The sequence below is a fragment of the Pseudonaja textilis genome, chromosome 3, assembly GCF_049901715.1.
Source record: "Pseudonaja textilis isolate UNSWEBS1 chromosome 3, rPseTex1.2, whole genome shotgun sequence".
Lineage (NCBI taxonomy): Eukaryota > Metazoa > Chordata > Lepidosauria > Squamata > Elapidae > Pseudonaja > Pseudonaja textilis.
In genome coordinates this window covers 141450341-141471331 of record NC_141992.1, presented here as the reverse complement: position 1 = coordinate 141471331, position 20991 = coordinate 141450341, and the positions used below count along the sequence as shown (strand labels likewise).

The window sequence follows — 20991 nt, the reverse complement described above, 5'->3', positions numbered from 1 at the left end:
AAGGGCTGCAACTGCCAGCCCTCAAGTTATCTAGCCTGACAGAGTGAGGCCTCAAGATCCAGGCCTGTAACTGTCGTTCCTCAAAAGCCTCCTACCTTGTGGCTGGTGGCCATTTTAGGATTGAGTTCTTTTGGGCGCCATTTTGATTGGGCCTCAAAGCAGTGATCCATTCAGCCTGGCTTCCATCTCAGAAGACACCCTGTGGAGGAACTGATAGCACCTCCGGTGTTCTTTCTTGAGAAATAGAAAATGATTGGGCCCAGCCAGAACCATCAGGCTTGAGGGTTACCCAAGGCCCTGAGGTGTCAAGAAGGCCTCTCAAGAGAAGGTATCCAAAAGTCCTTTCAGCCAATAGGGAAGCAGCAGTGAAGATCAGGGCCAAGGCCCTTGCTTCCAAGAAAACTTCAAAGTCAGAACTCAGAGTTGAAAGGCTGAGCAGTGAAAGCCTCCACCATGGCCTCGTTCTTTACGAGGTCAGTCATACATTGGTTACACCAACTTCAAGACCGGCTACCCAGCACTGATGTCAGGGCCCACCAAAACCTCAACAAAATAATTGCAGCTGCTGAATTCATGGCTGACGCTACCCTAAGCTCTGCCAGATTTGCGTCAAAGGCAATGGCTTCCTCTGTGTCTGCAAGACACCTTCTCTGGATGCACAACTGGCAGACCGACTCTTGGCGCAAGTGGAAGTTGGCTGCTGCCCCATGCTCCGGGGAAAACCTTTTCCTAATGGTCTTGGAACTGTACCTGGTGGAAACCAGGGACAAAAGGTAAGTGCTGTCATCAACCAGCAAAAGGTCAGAATTCTGGCAGATGCCATACTCCAGGCCCTCTTAGCAGCATACTCTTAGCAGCATTGGCAGCTTACCTCCGAGCTTTGCCTGTGAGAGTCCAACGCTACCTGGATGACATTCTGATCCAATCCACCTATGTCCAGGCAGCCATCTACGACCTTCGAATCACGATGCAACTCTTGTAGGAGCATGGATTCTCCATAAACCTCGTCAAGAGCCATCTTCAGCCAATGCCCCGCCTGCTGCACCTTGGTGTCATAATCGAGACAACTCGCTGTGAAGTCTTCCTTTCCCCAGAGAGAGACAGGAGAGCCTCAACGAGTTGATCAACAGAATTTGAACGCTTCATACTGTTCCCCTGTCTCTTCTGTCGGGCGGGGACCAGCTATTCTGCCAACAGGGTCCAGCTTCCACCACAGGTGCTTTGCTCCTTTCAGTGATGGTAATCCCAAGCCATTATGAGGGGACACCTCCTTTTCAAGGAGCTGGACAGAATTGCTTTTATCTTGCTTAAATCTGAAGTTTTCCAATAATATGATGACTTTTGCAATTTTCTAAGCTCTTCATAACAAAAATGTAACACACTTTTCCCCCTCATTTTCACCTGTTTCATTCCTTGTAACATTCAGTGATTATATGCTCAAAATGAAAAAAGTATATTCAGGACTACAATGTTAACTAAACAATTTCTTTCATAAAGAAAGTCATTGTCCTCTCCTGCTTATCTGATCTTCAGAAAGTTAAGAGAAACTTTTTTTTTATCTTTTCCAGCTTTAGCAAGGAATATTTCTATATCTAACCATGATTTTCATCTTTCTAAAGGCCTGAGTTAGTTGTGAGAGAATATTGTTTGCCTGTCTGAGTCCATATTTACTTGCAGATACTGTATACAAGAAGATTTTCATACCCTCTCATAAGTAATAAGTAGGTTTGGTGGAAAAGCGATATACTTTATTTTTTGATTGCACTATAGCAATTATCTTTTGTAATTATTTAATTATAAAGCAATCAATATTTTATTTGTTTTCATTGTCTTGTTTGCTTTAATAAAGTTTAACTTAAAATCACTATAAAACACATTATTAGCTGTTAAATCTTGATTTGGAAATTATCTGTTATCTAGTCCCAGGTTCAAACCAAACTGTATACCAACTACATTGGGTTATATGCTTATGTACAAATCTAATGAAATCATTCATCAGCATTTGTTTTAATTCTGCCTAGTTTTAGCCTTGAATTTAATTTTATAATGAAATTTACAATTTATAATTTGTAAATTTAATTGTGAAATAAATTTATAAAATCAAAAATTAATTCATATGAGAAAAAGAAAATTGTCATTGCCAAGCCAATATGTTTCAGGAAGTACATGGCTAATGCATTTGGAAGGATGACATTATACAATTCTGCATGCTTTAAAAATTATTCCAACAATATTAATAGAAAAATGCAGTACCTCTTTGAAGCAGCTGTTCCTTTTTTTAGGCAGCCATTGAGGAATCGACTCCTTCCATTGAGGAGTTGACTTCTTAAAGCTCTCAAGTGACCAAGACTATTCTTTTTGATTTTTGAAACATGTTAGATTTGCTGTTACATTTCACCAAGATTATTATTAATATTAGTACAGTACTACTTTATCCTAGTATTATAACTAACAGTCAGGTTATACATGGCATTGCACATAAAATAACTGTTCACTTCTGTTTCATGCTCTGAAAACACTGACCTAGAAAATTGTAAACCTTTTTGGAATAGCTATAATGTGGAAGGGAGGTAGAAATATCAGAAATCCCTTGTAGCTGTGTCCAGATCTTTCTATGAATCTTCTGAGACCCAAGGTTAGTATCTTTTTAACTGTGGTATTGGGTTTTGTCTCACTTGAGCAAGACTGGGAAATAGTTCACTCTGAAAAACCTATGCATAAAACTTGCTTTCATAGTTATGCTTTGGTTTATATATTTAGTTAGCTAGTTAGATTTCTATCCCTCCTTTCCTTGAGCAGTTGACAGAAAATGATTAGCTAAGGTCACTGAAGAAATTTCACTACCTAAGGATGGACTTGAATTTGTGTGTCTCTGCTAGTAGTCCAGTACTTTCCCCATATCAAATTGGCTTGCTCCTCTTCCAAGAAAAAACTTCCATTTAAATTAGAATAACATTTTAAGGAACATTTAGTTGATTTTAACAGAGTGAGTTCTCCACTGTATGTTGTAAGATTTCTTGTTGAAAATTAAAGACAATGATTTTGTCTCCTTCATTTCCTCTCTCTTTCTGCAGTTGCTGTGATTGGCTTATAAACATTTGCCGGAAGAAAAAAGAACTTAAGGCGCGCACAGTCTGGCTTGGATGTCCTGAAAAATGTGAAGAAAAGTATCCAAGAAATGCTATAAAAAACCAAAAATACAATGTCTTTACATTTATACCTGGGGTAAGGCAACCTAAAGATACACTTAGTTTACATGTTATATGATATATGAATATTGTATTTACAGTATTATTACATGATATTTATGAACATCTAGTTGTATAATCTTTCTTGTAATAGTTTCACTTTTGAGAATTTTTTTCTCAATTAATGAAAGAGTTAATTGGGAGCAAAGTACAATTAGGGGCTGATTTCAGTATTTAGTTTTCCAAATCTGAAAATCTGTTTTCAAAAGAAATAACTTTTATGTAACAAATAAAATATTGTGATGATTATAGCAAATTTAAAAACATCTTTAAAAAACAGTGACTGATTATATATTTATCTGGTGTGTAGTATAGCATTAAAAACAGTTACGATCCAACAGTAAGTATTATTGGTGTTCTAAATGATGTGATAATTTTTAACTATATATTTGGTAATTATTTTGTCCCACCAGTATGTATAAATAAAAATTCCTCTTGATAACATTTTCAGCTAAAGATTATATAAACATTTAAGATGCATGGCTTAAGCTGTTAGGAAAGAAGTAGAAATACAGATTTTAATCTATATTTAAGTGTGTATTTAAATCTGTATAATAAGTGAAATGTATATGTTACATTTTATATATTAATGAAGATATAACCAATATTCAGAAATCAAATTGACCAAATTTGTTTTCTAAAACGGTTGTAAAAATCATTCATATGCTCTTATTTAAGAGTTTCTTAAGAGTTAATTTACCGTTTTACAACTGTAAAACTGTATGTCAGAGTAAGCTTTCAGTTGTGGGTTATAAGAGAAAGAACTTCCTTTTCCTTTTGTGTCCCTGAGTAAAGTAACCCTCTTTTAAATGCAGAATAAATGGTTAGAAAGCTCATTTTCCAGTATGGCTAGTGGTACAGATTACAAGAAAACCCATAAATATAGTAATTCCTTTTATATATGAAAAGCATATATTGTACTGCCTATTATGTATACTATAGGCGTATAACAAAACCCCTTATTAAGTAAATCCAGTTTAAAATAACATTCCTGTCCCTTCAGATTTTGTTTTTGCTTATTATGGTTTTCAAGATGCAGAATTCTTTTCAGTACTGACAATAATAATTTGTTGTAATACAATTTGTGTAAATCACAAAAGGGCACAGTTTGGCATTTTTTGTTCTTTGACTAATTTCACTAAATTCTATTATGACTTTAGCATTGATTCTTTTGATAGTTAGTCTTGTACTTTCTAATTTAATATTTGACTGAAAAGTAACTCTTAAGGGTGAGGTGTTTCAATGAGTATAAAATAAACAGGCTATTATATACTGTGCCTTTTACTGCAGTAATAAATTGCTTTGTTTTTTTGTTGACAAGAATGCTGCGACTTTCAAATCTTAATTTCAATAAGAATGCAGATTTTCTAATTGTTATGCATTCGTTTTCTCTCCACTACCCCTACTTACCAGTGCTATTCAGCTGTCACGTGTGTGAATATTTCTAGTACTCCCCCCTCCTTATAAAAAGAGAAAAAAAGAGTTCATAATGTGTTTTCTTTTGAGTATGAATGTCAACTCTTTTCATGCAGACAAATATTTTTATCTGTGCATGAAACCTGCATTTTGTCTATTTACACTTTAAGGTCATTAAATATATATTTAGTCATTGATTACTATAGTTAAATGCACAATGTGTATTTCAGTGGTTTAGGCAGAATCCTAATGCCTTTAAAGATCTCCCTTGATTTGTGAACACCTGTTGGCATATCCAGATGCATTATTAGCCTTCAAATATTTTTTTCTTAAAACTTTTCCTTAGGAAATGGAGCACTTCGAAAGCATTTTGTAATTGCACAGTTGGAATCCTATTCTGGCTTTAGTATGAATACCAATTACTGAGCTATTAATTGATGCTAACTGAGATTTTAAATTAATTAGTGGTGAGGAAGAAAATATTGTTATCCTGCTGAGATTAATTTATATGAGAATTTAAACATTCTAGAAGAAAATAATTATGTTTCATTGTAAATATAAACACAGTATTGCTCCAGCATAGTTCTTAGCTTCTGCTTGTAGTTTAGTTATAACTACTAAACCAATTTGACTTCCCTTGTATTGAAATTTCCATAATATGTTGGTTTGTCTGAAGCTTACATTGATTGCAGTGTGTTCTACCCACCTACAGTCTTTTGGGTAACAGTCTTTATTTTCATAATAAAAATGGAAATGTATTTAAAATCAATTACAGTATTAACATTTTTTCTAAAGGTAGTTAGGGATAATGGCCGAACAGAGTGACAACTTATATAATGCTAATTTTATAGTACAATAAATTCAGAGGAATTATTTTGTGTCACATACTATTTTCTCTTATAATTGTATTCTGTGTGGAAAAAAAGATGTACTTTTCTTTCCTGTACCCATTATTTTGGTGCTAATAGATATACAACATTAGAGAAAAGTGGGATGTGATATTTATTACATTGATTTCTTGAATAATAACTAGATACCAGCTTAAAAGTTTTTTCTGTTAGCAAAACCACTATTTTCTGAGCCCTATTTATAAGGCAGGTATTATCAATTCTGTAAGTTTATTTATAAGACTCACCAAAGCAATTTATGTTTGGTTTTTTTAATGTTAAAATGATATATAAATGATAAATATTAATTATCCGTATAGGAGGTAAATTCTAAATAAATTAATCTCCTTTAGGCTAGAAGAAAGTATTCAAGTCCTAAATGAAGCATCACCATAATAAGTTATGATTATTGCCATTTTATGGTTTTCCTGTTTCTTTTACTCTAGGTTTTATATGAACAATTCAAGTTTTTCTTGAACCTTTATTTTCTGGTAGTCTCCTGCTCACAGTTTGTACCGGCACTGAAAATAGGCTACCTCTACACCTATTGGGCTCCTCTGGTAAATACAAAAGCTGTAAAAACTATTTTGTTTCTTTAGATAATGAGCAGGCTAGTTTGCGCATGTCAGAGGGTCAGGAGATTAAGCCCTCACTGTTAATGATTGAGAGATCAGAATATCCCTCATCAGCTTTAAATTTTTCTTCTTTTTCTGTTTTGAATTTCTACTGTCCTAATGTGGCCTCCAAATATTTTGACCATATGGGCAGGGGATAAACGGGTTGGCCAAAATATCTGAAGGACACTAGTTTGCCTGGGTTGTTGCTTTGACTGTATTTAGTTTGAATGTAATCACTAGCATTCCTCTTAAAGCTAACACTGTAATTAACATTCAACTCACTGTAACCATGGCAATAACCTTTATATAGATTGGGGTATTTGAATGAGCTGGGGGAATGGAGCACATGAGTCTGCGAGGGAATGAGGGATGGGGTAGCTTTTTGCCTCTTAATCTTGTAAGCATAATTAATAGGAATTAAGACAGTTTTTAACAGTGACTTTTAAATAAAGTGTACTTTGTATGCAAAAAAAGAATAAATGTAATTCTTTAATTAAATTAAGTATTGGGGGAAATACCTTTTTGAGCTTAACCAAAGTTGATTAAGCAAGCTGAAGGATGGCCAGTTTCAACCCTTCTAGAATCACATAGATATATACATTCAAATATTGCGATTTTTATTACCACTCAAGAGGGCTATGGGTAAGGTGTTGGGCCTAGCTTGATTTTTTTTCATAGACAGGTAGTTAATATACTCAGATAATTCTTTATTGAATATTCTTAAAAGAACCATATTAAGAAGCCAGTTTTGGTTTGAAGTTTTCAATATAAATATAAATCCATTTGATAAAAACAACAAAGGTTAGGGAAGCTATCAAGGAACATTTACATTACAAAGCTTTTAATATTATTATTAAAATATGTGTTTCATTATTAAACTTATTAATATATGTATTTCAACTCAAATTGTTAGATTCAGGAGACTGTGGATTTAACTTCATATGAATTGAAATTAAAAACATTGGGATGATAATTAAAATTATTTGATTCAGGAGACCCCAAAATATGACCTGAGTATTGTTTCTTTTCTAACAAGAAATATTGGGTATGCAGGTTAATTATTCAATATACACTGCTCAAAAACAATAAAGGGAACACAAAAATAAGACATCCTAGATCTGAATGAATGAAATATTCTTATTAAATACTTAGTTCATTACATAGTTGAATGTGCTGACAACAAAATCACACAAAATTTATCAATGGAAATCAAATTTAGCAACCCATGGAGGTCTGGATTTGGAGTTACACTCAAAATTAAAGTGGAAAAGAACACTACAGGCTGATCCAACTTTGATGTAATGTCCTTAAAACAAGTCAAATGAGGCTCAGTCGTGTGTGTGGCCTCCACATGCCTGTATGACCTCCCTACAACGCCTGGGCATGCTCCTGATGAGGTGGTGGATGGTCTCCTGAGGGATCTCCTCCCACACCTGGACTAAAGCATCCCCCAACTCCTGGACAGTCTGTGGTTCAACGTGGCATTGGTGGATGGAGCGAGACATATCCCAGATGTATTCAATTGGATTCAGGTCTGGGGAATGGGCGGGCCAGTCCATAGCATCAATGCCTTCGTCTTGCAGAAACTGCTGACACACTCCAGCCACATGAGATCTAGCATTGTCTTGCATTAGGAGGAACCCAGGGCCAACCGCACCAGCATACGGTCTCACAAGGGGTCTGAGGATCTCATCTTGGTACCTAATGGCAGTCAGGCTACCTCTGGCGAGCACATGGAAGCTGTGCGGCCCCCTAAAGAAATTCCACCCCACACCATTACTGACCCACTGCCAAACCGGTCATGCTGGAGGATGTTGCAGGCAGCAGAATGTTCTCCATGGTGTCTCTAGACCCTGTCACATCTGTCACACGTGCTCAGTGTGAACCTGCTTTCATCTGTGAAGAGCACAGGGCGCCAGTGATGAATTTGCCAATCTTGGTGTTCTCTGGCAAATGCCAAACGTCCTGCACGATGTTGGGCTGTAAGCACAACCCCCACCTGTGGACGTCGGGCCCTCATACCACCCTCATGGAGTCTGTTTCTGACCGTTTGAGTAGCCACATGCACATTTGTGGCCCACTGGAGGTCATTTTGTAGGGCTCTGGCAGTGCTCCTCCTGTCTCTCCTTGCACAAAGGCAGAGGTAGCGGTCCTGATGCTGGATTGTTGCCCTCCTACGGCCTCCACGTTTCCTGATGTACTGGCCTGTCTCCTGGTAGTGCCTCCATGCTCTTGACACTACGCTGACAGACACAGCAAACCTTCTTGCCATGGCTCGCATTGATGTGCCATTCTGGATGAGTTGCACTACCTGAGCCACTTGTGTGGACTGTAGACTCCGTCTCATGCTACCACTAGAGTGAAAGCACCGCCAGCATTCAAAAGTGACCAAACCATCAGCCAGAAAGCATAGGAACTGAGAAGTGGTCTGTGGTCACCACCTGCAGAACCACTCCTTTATTGGGGATGTCTTGCTAACTGCCTATGCTTTCTACCTGTTGTCTATTCCATTTGCACAACAGCATGTGAAATTGATTGTCAGTCAGTGTTGCTACCTAAGTGGACCGTTTGATTTCACAGAAGTGTGATTGACCTGGAGTTACATTGTGTTGTTTAAGTGTTCCCTTTATTTTTTTGAGCAGTGTATTTCTACACCAGTTGCTTATTCCTAGTTATGGCAGGAATCTTTTCAGGCTGAAGAAACAAAGGTTACACATTTGTTTGGAAATGCCATTGATTTCTCAGAATAAGAGATTATGTCTGTTAGTGACTTCAAACATTAGGTTATCTATCTTAAAGTTAGAAGCAAAAATCTTTTAAAAGAAATAGTCAAGTCCATATTTGTTTTTCTTTATAGGGAAACACACTAGCCAGTTTTTAACCTCAGGCACATATCTTGTCTTGTTTCAAATTTACTGTTAAACGTTCTATGTATTTTAGTGAAAATATTTTCCATTTAAGGAAATGTTTGTTCTATTTTAAACAGGGATTTGTTTTGGCTGTCACCATTCTGCGAGAAGCAGTTGATGAATTTCGACGTTATAAGCGAGACAAGGAAATGAATTCACAGTTATATAGCAAACTTACAGTACGAGGTTAGCAATCATTTTTTTTATATGAATCCTGGTCAGCGTTCCTACTTTGAAGCTTCTATGGTTTTTAGTTAAAACAGGCCTGCATGACTTTCGATATACAGTGTGTCACATACAGCCTGTAAACTATGTACTGTCATCTACCAAATGATTGTTAACACTAAGGATTTTCCGTCTCAGGCAGAAATACAAAATAGTGGTTAGCAAACTGATATAAATTGATCATATTTTCCAATGGACTACCTTCAGTAAGATAGATCACAGCTTGTTCAGGCATGCTTGATACCGTGAAGGGAAATCAACAGATTATACTATTATATTATATTATATACAGATTGTATTATACTTCTAATATAACTAAAATAAATATTGCATACTGAGCAATATCATTTTAGTTGGATATTAAGAAATTGAATTCATCGTTATTGAATCCAGTATTGTCATTCTGTTGATGAAATAACAATGGTTATTTCTATCACACAGCTTCAAATCTATCCCACATTAGGTGCAGCTTCCATAACTGTTCTAGAAGTTTAGACTTCTGAAAACCGATTTATTAATAAGAATCAGAATGTGTGCTGCTGAAAAAGCAGAGCTTGTAAAATTATTTTAAGAAATGTTCCTATATTACAGTGACACTTGTACTAACATCATTTCACTATTATTGTATAAATACCCAGGGCGCATATGACGATTTTACACTTCCCTTCTGCTACAACATAGAGTATTATTAGATTGTGTGCAGCAGCACTTAAAATACATCAAAAGATGACTTGGGTCACAAATCAGTTTTAATGAGCAACTAGATCATAATTATAGTGTTATATTATGATAGATTTAGTTTATTGTGTTTTTAATGTCCACTTATTGCTTTTATTTTTATTTTTAGACTTTTACATTTGTTTAGATTTTTTTATATTTTCTAGTTTTTTAATGTAACTTTATTTGTATGCTTTTATGTTTTTAATTTTTTTGTACTCCAGTCTCCTTATACTGTTTTTTTACTTAATTGAAGATTGATAAATTAATACAAAAATTAATACACAGAGCATATTTATTTAACAAGTATCTCAATTTATTTGTAAAAATATACCCGAACTAAGATGAATAAGTCAATTTCTTAAAATTTTGGGTTGGATAGTAAAACAATGATGAAATACAAAACTGAATCTTTTGATGAAATCTCCTAGGAAAAAAGCAAATTAGTGGATGATATTTTCAAACAACATGGAAAGTCATTTGTTACATGTAACATTTCATTGCAACAAATTATCATTCTGTATGTGTGAACAATTAGCTCTTAACTGATATCACGAGCTTTCACTATTTCTTGTATGGAGATTTTAGCTATTGTTCATATTACCTTGCTGATGCTTTTATTAAAAAAATGTTGAGGATAGAAAAATTATCTTCTCTTTGTTTAATAAAGAAAGAAGTTACTCATTAGAACAGTGATTTTAAAAAGGTTTCTTCCTCCCAAAAAACAATTCAAAATTTGGATTCAAAAATTTGGTTAATTCTTCAAAATTCCTATAATTTTATAAATATTTTTATTTGTATGAAGAAGCATCAGCTTCATGGAATTATATACAGGGATCCTTTCACAAATAGATTTGTCATTGTTCGACTTACATAGAATAGCTATGGCAACAATGTTGGATTAGCTTGGAAACCTTGGGCAACATTGTAACTTTTGATATACCTGTTTCCAACTTCATAGTTTTATTAACTGCAAAATTTATTACTATAATTCTTGAAGTTTATTGAGTGAGAGTAAACAATGATTTCACCTTGATCAGCTCATCAGTATATATGACTTCATATGTTTGTGATTCTGTCATATTTCTATCACATACATTTCTTATTGTTTCAGTTGCTTGATCCAGATTTCTGAAGTTTATATTAATATAGAAGTTGTGACATACTTTTGTTACATGTTTGCATGAGTGTTTTATATTATTTATTTTCTGCATTTGATTGTGAGGTGGAAAGGCAGGATGCAAATGCCAAAATTTCAACGATAAGAATCTTACAGATCATGTCTATGTTTTGATTAATTTGTTTAAAGTATGTATGCTACATTAAATTTAATAGCTACAGAGACCTAAAGGTAATGGGCAAGGCCAGTTATAATGATTGTTTGTAGTGCATGATATGGATTGTTTTTATTGTAGAAATATTCTGCTGTATTCATATATGTTGATTTTATTTATTTTACACTCATTCTTCTTCTTAAGCCGTTCATGTGTAATGAATTATGATAAGCACTTAATTGTGTTCTAGTTGCACATAAGGCTTTAGGCAAAGGCTTGTGCCTTGGTGGACCATAAAGCTTGAATATGCAGCCACTTCTGACAGCTTTGGACTTTTTTATTGGCAATTACACAGATGGTGAAGAGTGTTTTTAGTTTGTGAGATGTGTTTCGGAGGAAAAATAGTTTACAAAAATAATTTATGCAGTGAATAGCATTTGATAGTTTTCCAAATTATCCTTTCAAAGTTATAATGTATATTTTGTTTTCTGAAATGGTATCCAGTGATTACTTTCTCTATATAGATAAAAAGCTTGTTGATACCTTAAGGTTTACATACATATAATTGCTAATTGCTAAGGCACATTCTATCAACCTCACTTCAGATAAGGAATCTGAATAACAGTAATCTGAAATTGTATGTTCTTGCCAGATGTGTACATTGTCTGAATAATATCTTGATATTGTTATATAATATCTTGATGTAGAGATTTTTTTTGTAAACAGTATTTCACATTGCAGGGCTTGTTCTTGTGGCCTTGCAGAATGCAAGTGCTTTCTGAGAAAGAATATAGAAAATTGCTATATTTCTATTTTGAATTATTGTTCCAAAAGTGGATGTGACATTTTCCCAATATTTACTTGGGACATAGAAATATAGATATATTGTCAACATTAAATTCATTTGTCTTCTTGGAGTAATGCTTAAGATGAATAAGAGGATGTTAGAGATGGGATAGCAGCTGTAATATGCTTAGGTAGGAATTATTTTTTAATATTAATTAAAATAATTTAATTAATTAATTAAGGCTATCAGGTTAAAATTTGCATTTTAGGGACTTCAAAACAGCATTTGCTAGAAATTTGATATAATATAAAGGATAGCTTCAGATTTCAGCGTATGAAAGAGAAGTAAGAAGAAAATATATTGCAGCTGTTAAATTCTGGCAAGGTTAAACAATAAATTATCATGGCACTTTCTACAGGAAATATAATACACCAGTTCTAATATTTTCTGAAAAATATCAGAATATTGAAGTGCATTTAGTCTAGCTATAATTTATAATTCTGAGATAACCTAAAATATTATTTACATTTATTTTTAAAATATCCAACTCACATTCCCAAGTCATTTAAAAAGAATTACCTGATTTTTTATATATCTACATGTAACTTTTCATAAAATAAATATTTTTGAAGAATGGTTTGCGACTTAACAACAATTATACTGTCCATAAAAGAACCGGTTTCCTATAGTTGTAATCAGGTTTATTATATAGGATTACCTTATTTGGTAATTGAAATATCCTTTTTCAGACTATATTCATATTCACAATATCATCCAAAAAGAATCTCTTTACAGTCGAACATTCTGTCATCTAAGAAGACCTGTATTATACTGAGCTGCCTGAGGCACAAATATAGGAAGTCTTCAATTTATGGTCATTTGTTTAACGATTGTTCAAAACTGACTGTCTGAAAAAAGTGTCTTGTGACAGTTCCTGTCACTGCCGGATTCATTTAATGACCACATGATTTGCCTATTGACTATTGCAATTCATTAAATGAATGGAGTGGTTTGCTTAATGACCACAGCAAACAAGGTCATAAAATCATCTCAATGATAACTTAGCTACAGATGTTCCTTTCCTTACTACCAATTGTGGCATAAGTTTTGGACTTTCTATATTTCCTTTTATTGTTTAACTTATAATTTTTTTCTCAGCTGATAAAATTAGCATGTAATTTATTCCAATAGCATGACAACATAGCATTGGGGTATTGTTTAAATGTAAGAAAGAAAAATATTCTTCTATGTCTTTGATATTGGATATTGATAACATCTAAAATGTATTTAGAAGAGTGTTTTTGAATATCTCATTCTTTTCCCTTGTTTCTTCGTTAAATTGCAGTTCTTAAATTTAGTTTTTAAAATGAGCCATTAAACTTTTAAGCCCTTTTTTCTATGTTAGCTTAATAATTCAAAATGAATTGTGAAGGATAGAATGAAAGATAGAAATAATGTAATGGTAAAAGTTCTGTGATGTTGAGATAATTGCTTACATTGATTAATTTCTTTCTTTAAAGGTAAAGTGCAAGTTAAAAGCTCAGACATTCAAGTTGGAGACCTCATCATAGTGGAAAAGGTTAATTTTTTTTGGTTAATCAACATTTTAAATGTATTTTTCTGTTCTTCTGTCCTGGACATTACGTATCCATTGTTATTCTAAATTACCCTGTAATCCATTAAAACGCAAAATTGACAGTATTTTGATGGCAGTCATATATTTTGCAGGCTTACTTTGGATTTGCCCTACATGGCATTGCATTATCGTTCTCTCTTTTCTCCTCACTATAAGAGTGATGCCAAATACGGTAGCTGCATGTTGATTAGAATAGATTTTAAAACAGAATTCAAAGAAATGTATAGCTTAATTAATTCATGGGAATAGAGCTAGGTTAAACCAAACTATTGAACTGAAATTAAATTGAATTGAAAATGTTTCCTGGAATGCATATACTATCTATCTATAGTTCTTTTTAATTCTCTGTAAATGAGACCTCTTAAAACTAAGCTGACTAGTATAACTAACTAGTCAATTATATCTTCAGTGTGACAGTAGGAATAGAAGACAATAAAGCTGCATAACGAAGAAAAGTAATGCAAATAGCCTCATCTATAAATGTCAAGTCAATTTTCATTAAAAGAAATATTCCTATGCCTTTCTCACATCTGCTTCAGGAGATCAGATTTAAACATGAATTCAGGAATTCATACCATCAACAGATCAATCCTGATCAGCAGAAGGGCAACTTCAAATGCAAGCAAATAGTAGAACTTGAAAAATGGAAGATGATTGTTTTCATTATATACAACTATATGTAAAGCTTTATTTTATGTTATATATACATTTTATAAATTATATTTTTTATAAATTATATATACAGGTGGCACACAGATTTAATAAAATATTATTTAATATAATAATTTCTAATATATCATTTTATATACTAATCTATAAAATACTTAATTTAATATGGTTCACTTTAACTATTACAATATTGTAGCTTTTGTGAAGGACTCATAATACAGTCTTTCACACCATTAATAAAACTGGAACTTGTATAGTTACTGGCTTATTTGATTTTATATACAGGTAGTCCTCGACTTACAGCAGTTCATTTAGTGACCATTCAAAGTTACAATGGCACTGAAAAAAGTGACTTATGACTATTTTTCACATTTATGACAATTGCAGCATCCCCATAGTCATGTGATCAAAATTCACATGCTTGGCAACTGACTCACATTTATGACGGTTGCAGTGTTCCGTGGTCATTTTGCAAGCCTCTGACAAGATCAATGGGGAAGCCAGATTCACTTAACAACCTTGTTACTAACTTAACAACTGCATTGATTGACTTAATAACTGGTCATAAAATGGGGCAAAATTCACTTCAAAAATGTTTCACTTAGGAATATAAACTTTGGGCTCAACTGTAGTCAAAAGTCAAGGACTACCTTTACAATATATTGATTTTAATATTTCACGTTCTGACTACTATAGTACTTAAAATAAATGAATTTACACAGTTAGCAAATACAATTACTGGAAAACCCTTGAATGAATCTTGCATTTTAAGTTGAAGATTATTTTTCTGTTATTTACTTGAGATATTTTTGATCCTTTTGAATATTGAACATAGCCTATTAGAGCTGGAATTATAGAATGCTAATCCAGATTTTTAAATATTTTTTATTTCTTTCCATGAATTTTGTCATGTTGGAGGGGTAGAAAAACATAAAGTAATACTCTGAATAGTACAATATTTGCATGGAAAGTAGTTTTAATTTAGAGTCACCATCCCTAACCCTTTTGCCATCTGTCTTTAGGGTAATCTTAATGTACACACTTCACTTAAAAAGCCAAACACCAATAGGAATACAAATGAACAATGAAAACATTACAATGAAACTTTTGGAAAGTGGATTTATTGTCACAGTGTACAACCAAAAGCTTCTTCATACCTTCCCTGGACTTTGTCTGCAGCAACGCTAGAGAGGTACACCTCACAAGTTTGGGAAATCCAATCTTGAGAATTGGACATGAAGACGTACCAAAAAGGAAGAGCTTTTTAAAAAATCTATCATTAGTTAAAATGGGGCGCACAGAGGCTGAAAATGGGGAGTGTGGAGGCGGTGATAGGCGGCAATCCCTACAGACTGGAACAGCTTTGTAATTTCTTCCCAGCACAAGACCTAAACGGTTCTGCCTTTTCACATAAAGTAGGGAGCACACTTAAAAGAGTTTCTGGTTCTAGAATAATTGTTCTTAACAGCAGCATGTCAGCAAAAAATGACAAAGCTGTAAAGAAAATACCTATATGTTTCAATCCAAATGACCTTTCAATAAGTCAGTATTGATTTTACTCTACAGTGGTTATGCTTTAAATGCAACCAGTTTTGTTCCTAAAAATGTGAAGGATTTTCTTTTTTGTCCATGTTCCATTCATTCCCACCTATATAATTTCTAAATTTGTATACGGATAGTGTTGTGGTTAGCCGGCAGCAGATGTGGACGGCTGAGGAGAGTGAGGACTCAGATGAGGGGCCAGAACCATTAGGGAGTGGACTGCAGAGATTGTGGGGGTTGGCAGCAGTGATGAGGTTCCCGAGGAGCCTGTGCCAAATGCACGTGCGCGCAAGATTGCTCATAGGAAAGAGCAGCTACAACAGCACGGGCAACTCGGGAGTAAGGCTGCAAGGTAATGGCCCCCTCCTTCAAGAAGATAAAAGCCAGCTGTGAAATGAATGTTCTTTGCAGAAGGCAAAGACGTTTTGAAACTCCAGCCTCGTGGACATTCCAGTATCCTGAGTTTGTATTTGCAGATTCTTGTATTGCAAATTATTTCTTGTCTGTTATCTTTTGGTAAGTCTTGCACAGTTTGGCAAGGCTTGTGCTTATCACAGCTAATTATTTTGCAGAAGCATCACAAGGTTTCTGTTCCCTTTGGATTGTGTTTGATTTGTTGGAAAAGAGCATGGGTCAGAACAGATAGCCCCTGCTTAATAAACCTAACAAAGCGATTATTAAGTAGGAAAACGTGGTCATGACTGTGCTTTCTGACTGGAATAGTCATTGATGAGTGATCAATAAGCAAGAACTCCTTGTCCAGTGTGATGTCCCATCCAAGGAGATTAACCTGGTCCATACTGACTTAGTTTCAGAAATGTTGTAGATTCATTCAGGACTCCATGCTAGGAATTATTTTTTACTTTTAACAAATATAAGCATGAAGGAGACTATAATTTTATTTTTTGGTAGAAAAACAAATATTTAAAATATGTAATAAACATGGGGATTTGTTTTCATTGCTATCTGGCGACTTAAATGAGGATTGTAACATTAATCATGTTTGATGTGTGGGAAGTGCATTTTTGTCAAAGCTTCAGCTTGTTAACAGGCAACAGTTTTAAAGGATGAACCTGAGTTGTGACTAAAAGGTTTATGTCAACATTAAAAGAGAAGTTGTAAAGATGTATAGTTAATCTATATAAAGACAGAGCATCTGATTTTATGTTTGTCATTTAAGGAATGATTTATTGACTTTTGAAGTTGCCTTTTGCCTTTCCTCTCAGTTTTTGCAGATAGTGGGTTCCCAAGTATTGAATATACAATATAGCTGCTATTCTTCACTAAGATTTATATTTTTGCTGTCCTTTTTTTCCACCTTGATATATAAAAGGCTTCTTGTTAAATGTGGGAAGAGTATGTATAGTTTGAGAATATGTAATAAAAATTATCATTTGTTTTATTTTTTTAGCAGAAAAAAACTAACAAGATTTTGAACGCATCTACTTTTCTGCTGTTTCAGTTAATTCTTTAGACAATTCCATGTATGATTTAAAGTAGTCTGGCAACCTTACATAACTGAAATAGAGAATCCAAAATCATTGTGAGGTTCCTCTTCACATCATCTCCTTATCTTGCTGCCTGAGTAGTCAAAACTATAAAGGAGCTAAATCAAATTTAGATAAGCAACATTTAAATAGTTACTTTAGCTGCTTCAATTTTATCACCTAAACCCAAACTGTTCTAAAAAAATAACCTGATATATTAGTATCTACCATTACCTTCAAGTTATTAGAATGCCTCTTGGAGGAACTACATCTCATTTTAGTACCAGATCACTATTCCATAATTTCCAATCCAAGGCAGAGAGCTTTCTCCAAACTCTTTTGATTCTACAATCCCCTTTTAGAATTTTAGATTCCCCTTTTAGAATTTTAGATTGCTAATCTAATCATGTTATGATCATATTGTATTCTATCTAATATCTGTAAAGACCTAGGGCAGTATAGAAATATTTTTATATAAATGAAGAACTATGTACGGTACACTTTCATATACCGTGAGTATATAAAATACTTAAAATATATTTTAACTAATACTTAAATCACAAATTGGAAATAAGAGATTATTTTGATAGTGTTTATTAGTCTTGATGTATACTTATCCTACGTTCACCTCAACACATGCATATGCATGGATTGTTGAGCATATATATGGTTCTGTAGAAGTTAGAACATCTTCGCAGCAAAAATCACTATGTAAGTATTGTCTCTCATCTAGTAAGGATACCAGAGTTTATGTCTGTCAGGTACAAACAATCAGGTCCACACAGGAGTTCAATTAGCTTATTTAGTGCTCATTCATATTTCACAGGAATATTCCCAGATAGGCAGCTTGTACTTGGAGTAGATTAGATAAGGTTCAATGGCATTTGGGAGGGAAGGGTGTATGATCTTGCTCTCTTGTGCTTATGTAAAGATTCCAGACTAATTCCCCACTTGACTCCTCCCTGTGGCTCAGCCAGTCTCCTTCCTTCCCTCTCTCACACTCTCACTCTCTGACATGACAGAAGATAAAAGGACTTCCATTATTTGCTTTTTAATATATTAGTCACCATAATAGCTTCAGAAGAAAAGGTGCTTGTTTCCTTCAAGTCTCAAAATATTGTTGTAACTCAAGCATTAAGTACTTTTTCAGCTGCTTCATTTAAAAACCTGTGATTTATTTCTCACTCCCTCTCTGAGGGAAATGAGCAGTTAAGAAGTATTAAATATAAATAAATATAAAAATAATTAGTCCTTTATTGTTTAAAAAAAATCTGATTTTGAGTGATAAATATGTTTTAGCCAGTTAAATTTTAATTAAATTAATCTGAGTAAAATCTTAATTGCTTCCATGCTTCTGAGAGATATTTGATTAGAATTATATAATACATTGAAATAGTTTTGGATTTTTTTCCCCAACAGAATCAACGAATTCCATCTGACATGGTATTTTTAAGAACGTCAGAAAAAACAGGTATGTTGTTATTGTCTAGTCTCAGGTGCTTGAGGGTGCTCTGGACTCAGCTTTCTATATAATGTTGTCTTTAGCTGATCCTGGTTGATGTTGACTGTCTTATAAACAACTAGCTGCGAGATAAAGATCGTACCTTGTCCCATTTTTTGGCAGCAGAAGTATCTCCCTTGCCATGATAACAAAATCATTCTGTCAACTGAATGGAATTGAAAGATGTTCCGCCCTTCGCTTTGGCAGGTGGAAGTATGGACTTCTTCAAAATTTGCTTTGAACACAACTTGGTTGTAAGACTTCAAAATACATGTACATATAGAACAGCTTCTCCTACCTCTATGTCCTCCAAGTGGACTCCCAGAAACCTTGGTATGGACTATGTCGATGGAGGTTTCTAGGAGTTAAGACTGATGTATCTGTAGGTTAGGGGAAAATTCCAGATTTTTCAGACTTGATCATCAACTCCTGACGCTGAGCAAGTCATGTGGGCTCTTCAGTATACTCTGTTTCAAATTTTAGATTTCTTTTGCAGTCCAAATGATATTTTGAAATAAGATAAGCCACATCATACCGTACTTAGTACCATCTACTTTTAAGTAGGGTTGCATAGAAATGAACTGCTGATAAATTAACATTAGAATACATACAGATAGTCCTTGACTTACGAACACAATGGAGCTTGCCTATTACAGTCAAATGTTGCAACGGTCATAAAACAAGTCATCACCTGACTGATTGAATGTTACTTTTTTGTGGTTGTTAAGTGAATCACCATGATCATTAAGTGAATCCACAGACTTTAAATAAACAGTACAGTTGTTAAGCAAACCCATCATTTTTGCCCAAAGCCAGAAGTAAATGACAATATTCAGCAAAAACAGAGTAAATTGCAGTAATGTGACTGCACAGTGCTGTAAATGGTCACGAATGCAGGCTGGTTGCTAAGCACCTGAAAGGCAGTCACGTTGTTATGGGATGGGGGGGGTTGGCTATTTGTACGGTATTTGTAAGTACCTTTTGTGGTTTCTACTAGCACTTTAAATGGTTGCTAAGTGACTGATCATAAGTTAAGGACTACCTGTATACTAATATTAAAGTATGTTTTCATACAGACAATATATGTTCAGAAATACAGAATATAAAAATACAGAATATAGAACAAGATATTTAGTGTTGTATAATAACAGGTAGGTAGTATCATACTTGATAAGAATTTTGAAAGAATGATTTGCTATCAGTAACAAATACAAGCTAATTTTATGGGGCTACTTTTTAAAAATATATTTGTATGATAAAACAAATTGTATTTCAAAAATCATAACTCTTTAATTATTTTTATGCATATTGTAATTGTGACTGATGAATAATGTTTTGCTGACATTAAGAGCTTCATGAAAATTCTTCCCAATGTTATTTAAATATATTTTAAGCAGTTTAAAGAAAATTCATTTGTTGCTTGTTTTATATTTATGTGTAATGTGCAAAATATTAAAAGCAGGATTGAAGAAAAAATTTCCCAGTTACAATTATAGTTCATTATGAATATAACTTCCTAGATTATGGTTTCTCAAATGAAACATTAATTCTGAAAGTACAGAATCCATTTAGTTTATTATAGACACAATATTTTTCTAAAGCTATTTAGGTAAAATGTTATAAAAATGAAGTCATGTCCTGCTGAATTAATTATTCTATTTAATTGTTTTACTGTTACACCTTATAATTAATTGCAAATTATTGTGTGGCACCTTTTTGCAGAACAGATTTGACACTTTGAACTTCTGAAATTACACAGAAATGTGGTATCACTTTGCTGTTCAGCCATTCAGCTCAAGTGTCACTTTCTATCTCTTTCCAAGCAGACTGCTGCAGAATAATAAGGCTGTAATAGTTGTGGCACGTGTTCTGAACATTCCTATTATGTTTAGAAGCCATACATTCTAAAACCTACCTGTCTTGAGAGGGGAAAAAAAGTTGAGAAATGTATTGCTATAGAGAATGACAAATGACTAGAGTGAAGTTTTGCACATACGGCCAAATAAACTTTTATCTTCAGGGCATGAGTGAATGCCAACAATCTGTCCAAACTATTTTAATCTGTTCCCATATCTC

General features: G+C 33.9%; 1 protein-coding gene across 4 annotated transcripts in view; it reads left to right on the top strand.

The window, feature by feature from the left end:
- The window catches only part of ATP9B (ATPase phospholipid transporting 9B), a 138311-nt gene that overhangs the window by 20330 nt on the left and 96990 nt on the right, over positions 1-20991 (top strand). For all 4 annotated transcript variants that reach the window (XM_087930998.1, XM_026699472.2, XM_026699471.2 and 1 more), the window contains exons 3-7: positions 3075-3225; positions 5998-6111; positions 9155-9263; positions 13601-13659; positions 18834-18885. In XM_087930998.1, the coding sequence (XP_087787124.1) occupies positions 3075-3225; positions 5998-6111; positions 9155-9263; positions 13601-13659; positions 18834-18885 (485 nt within the window). The remainder of the gene's footprint in view (positions 1-3074; positions 3226-5997; positions 6112-9154; positions 9264-13600; positions 13660-18833; positions 18886-20991) is intronic.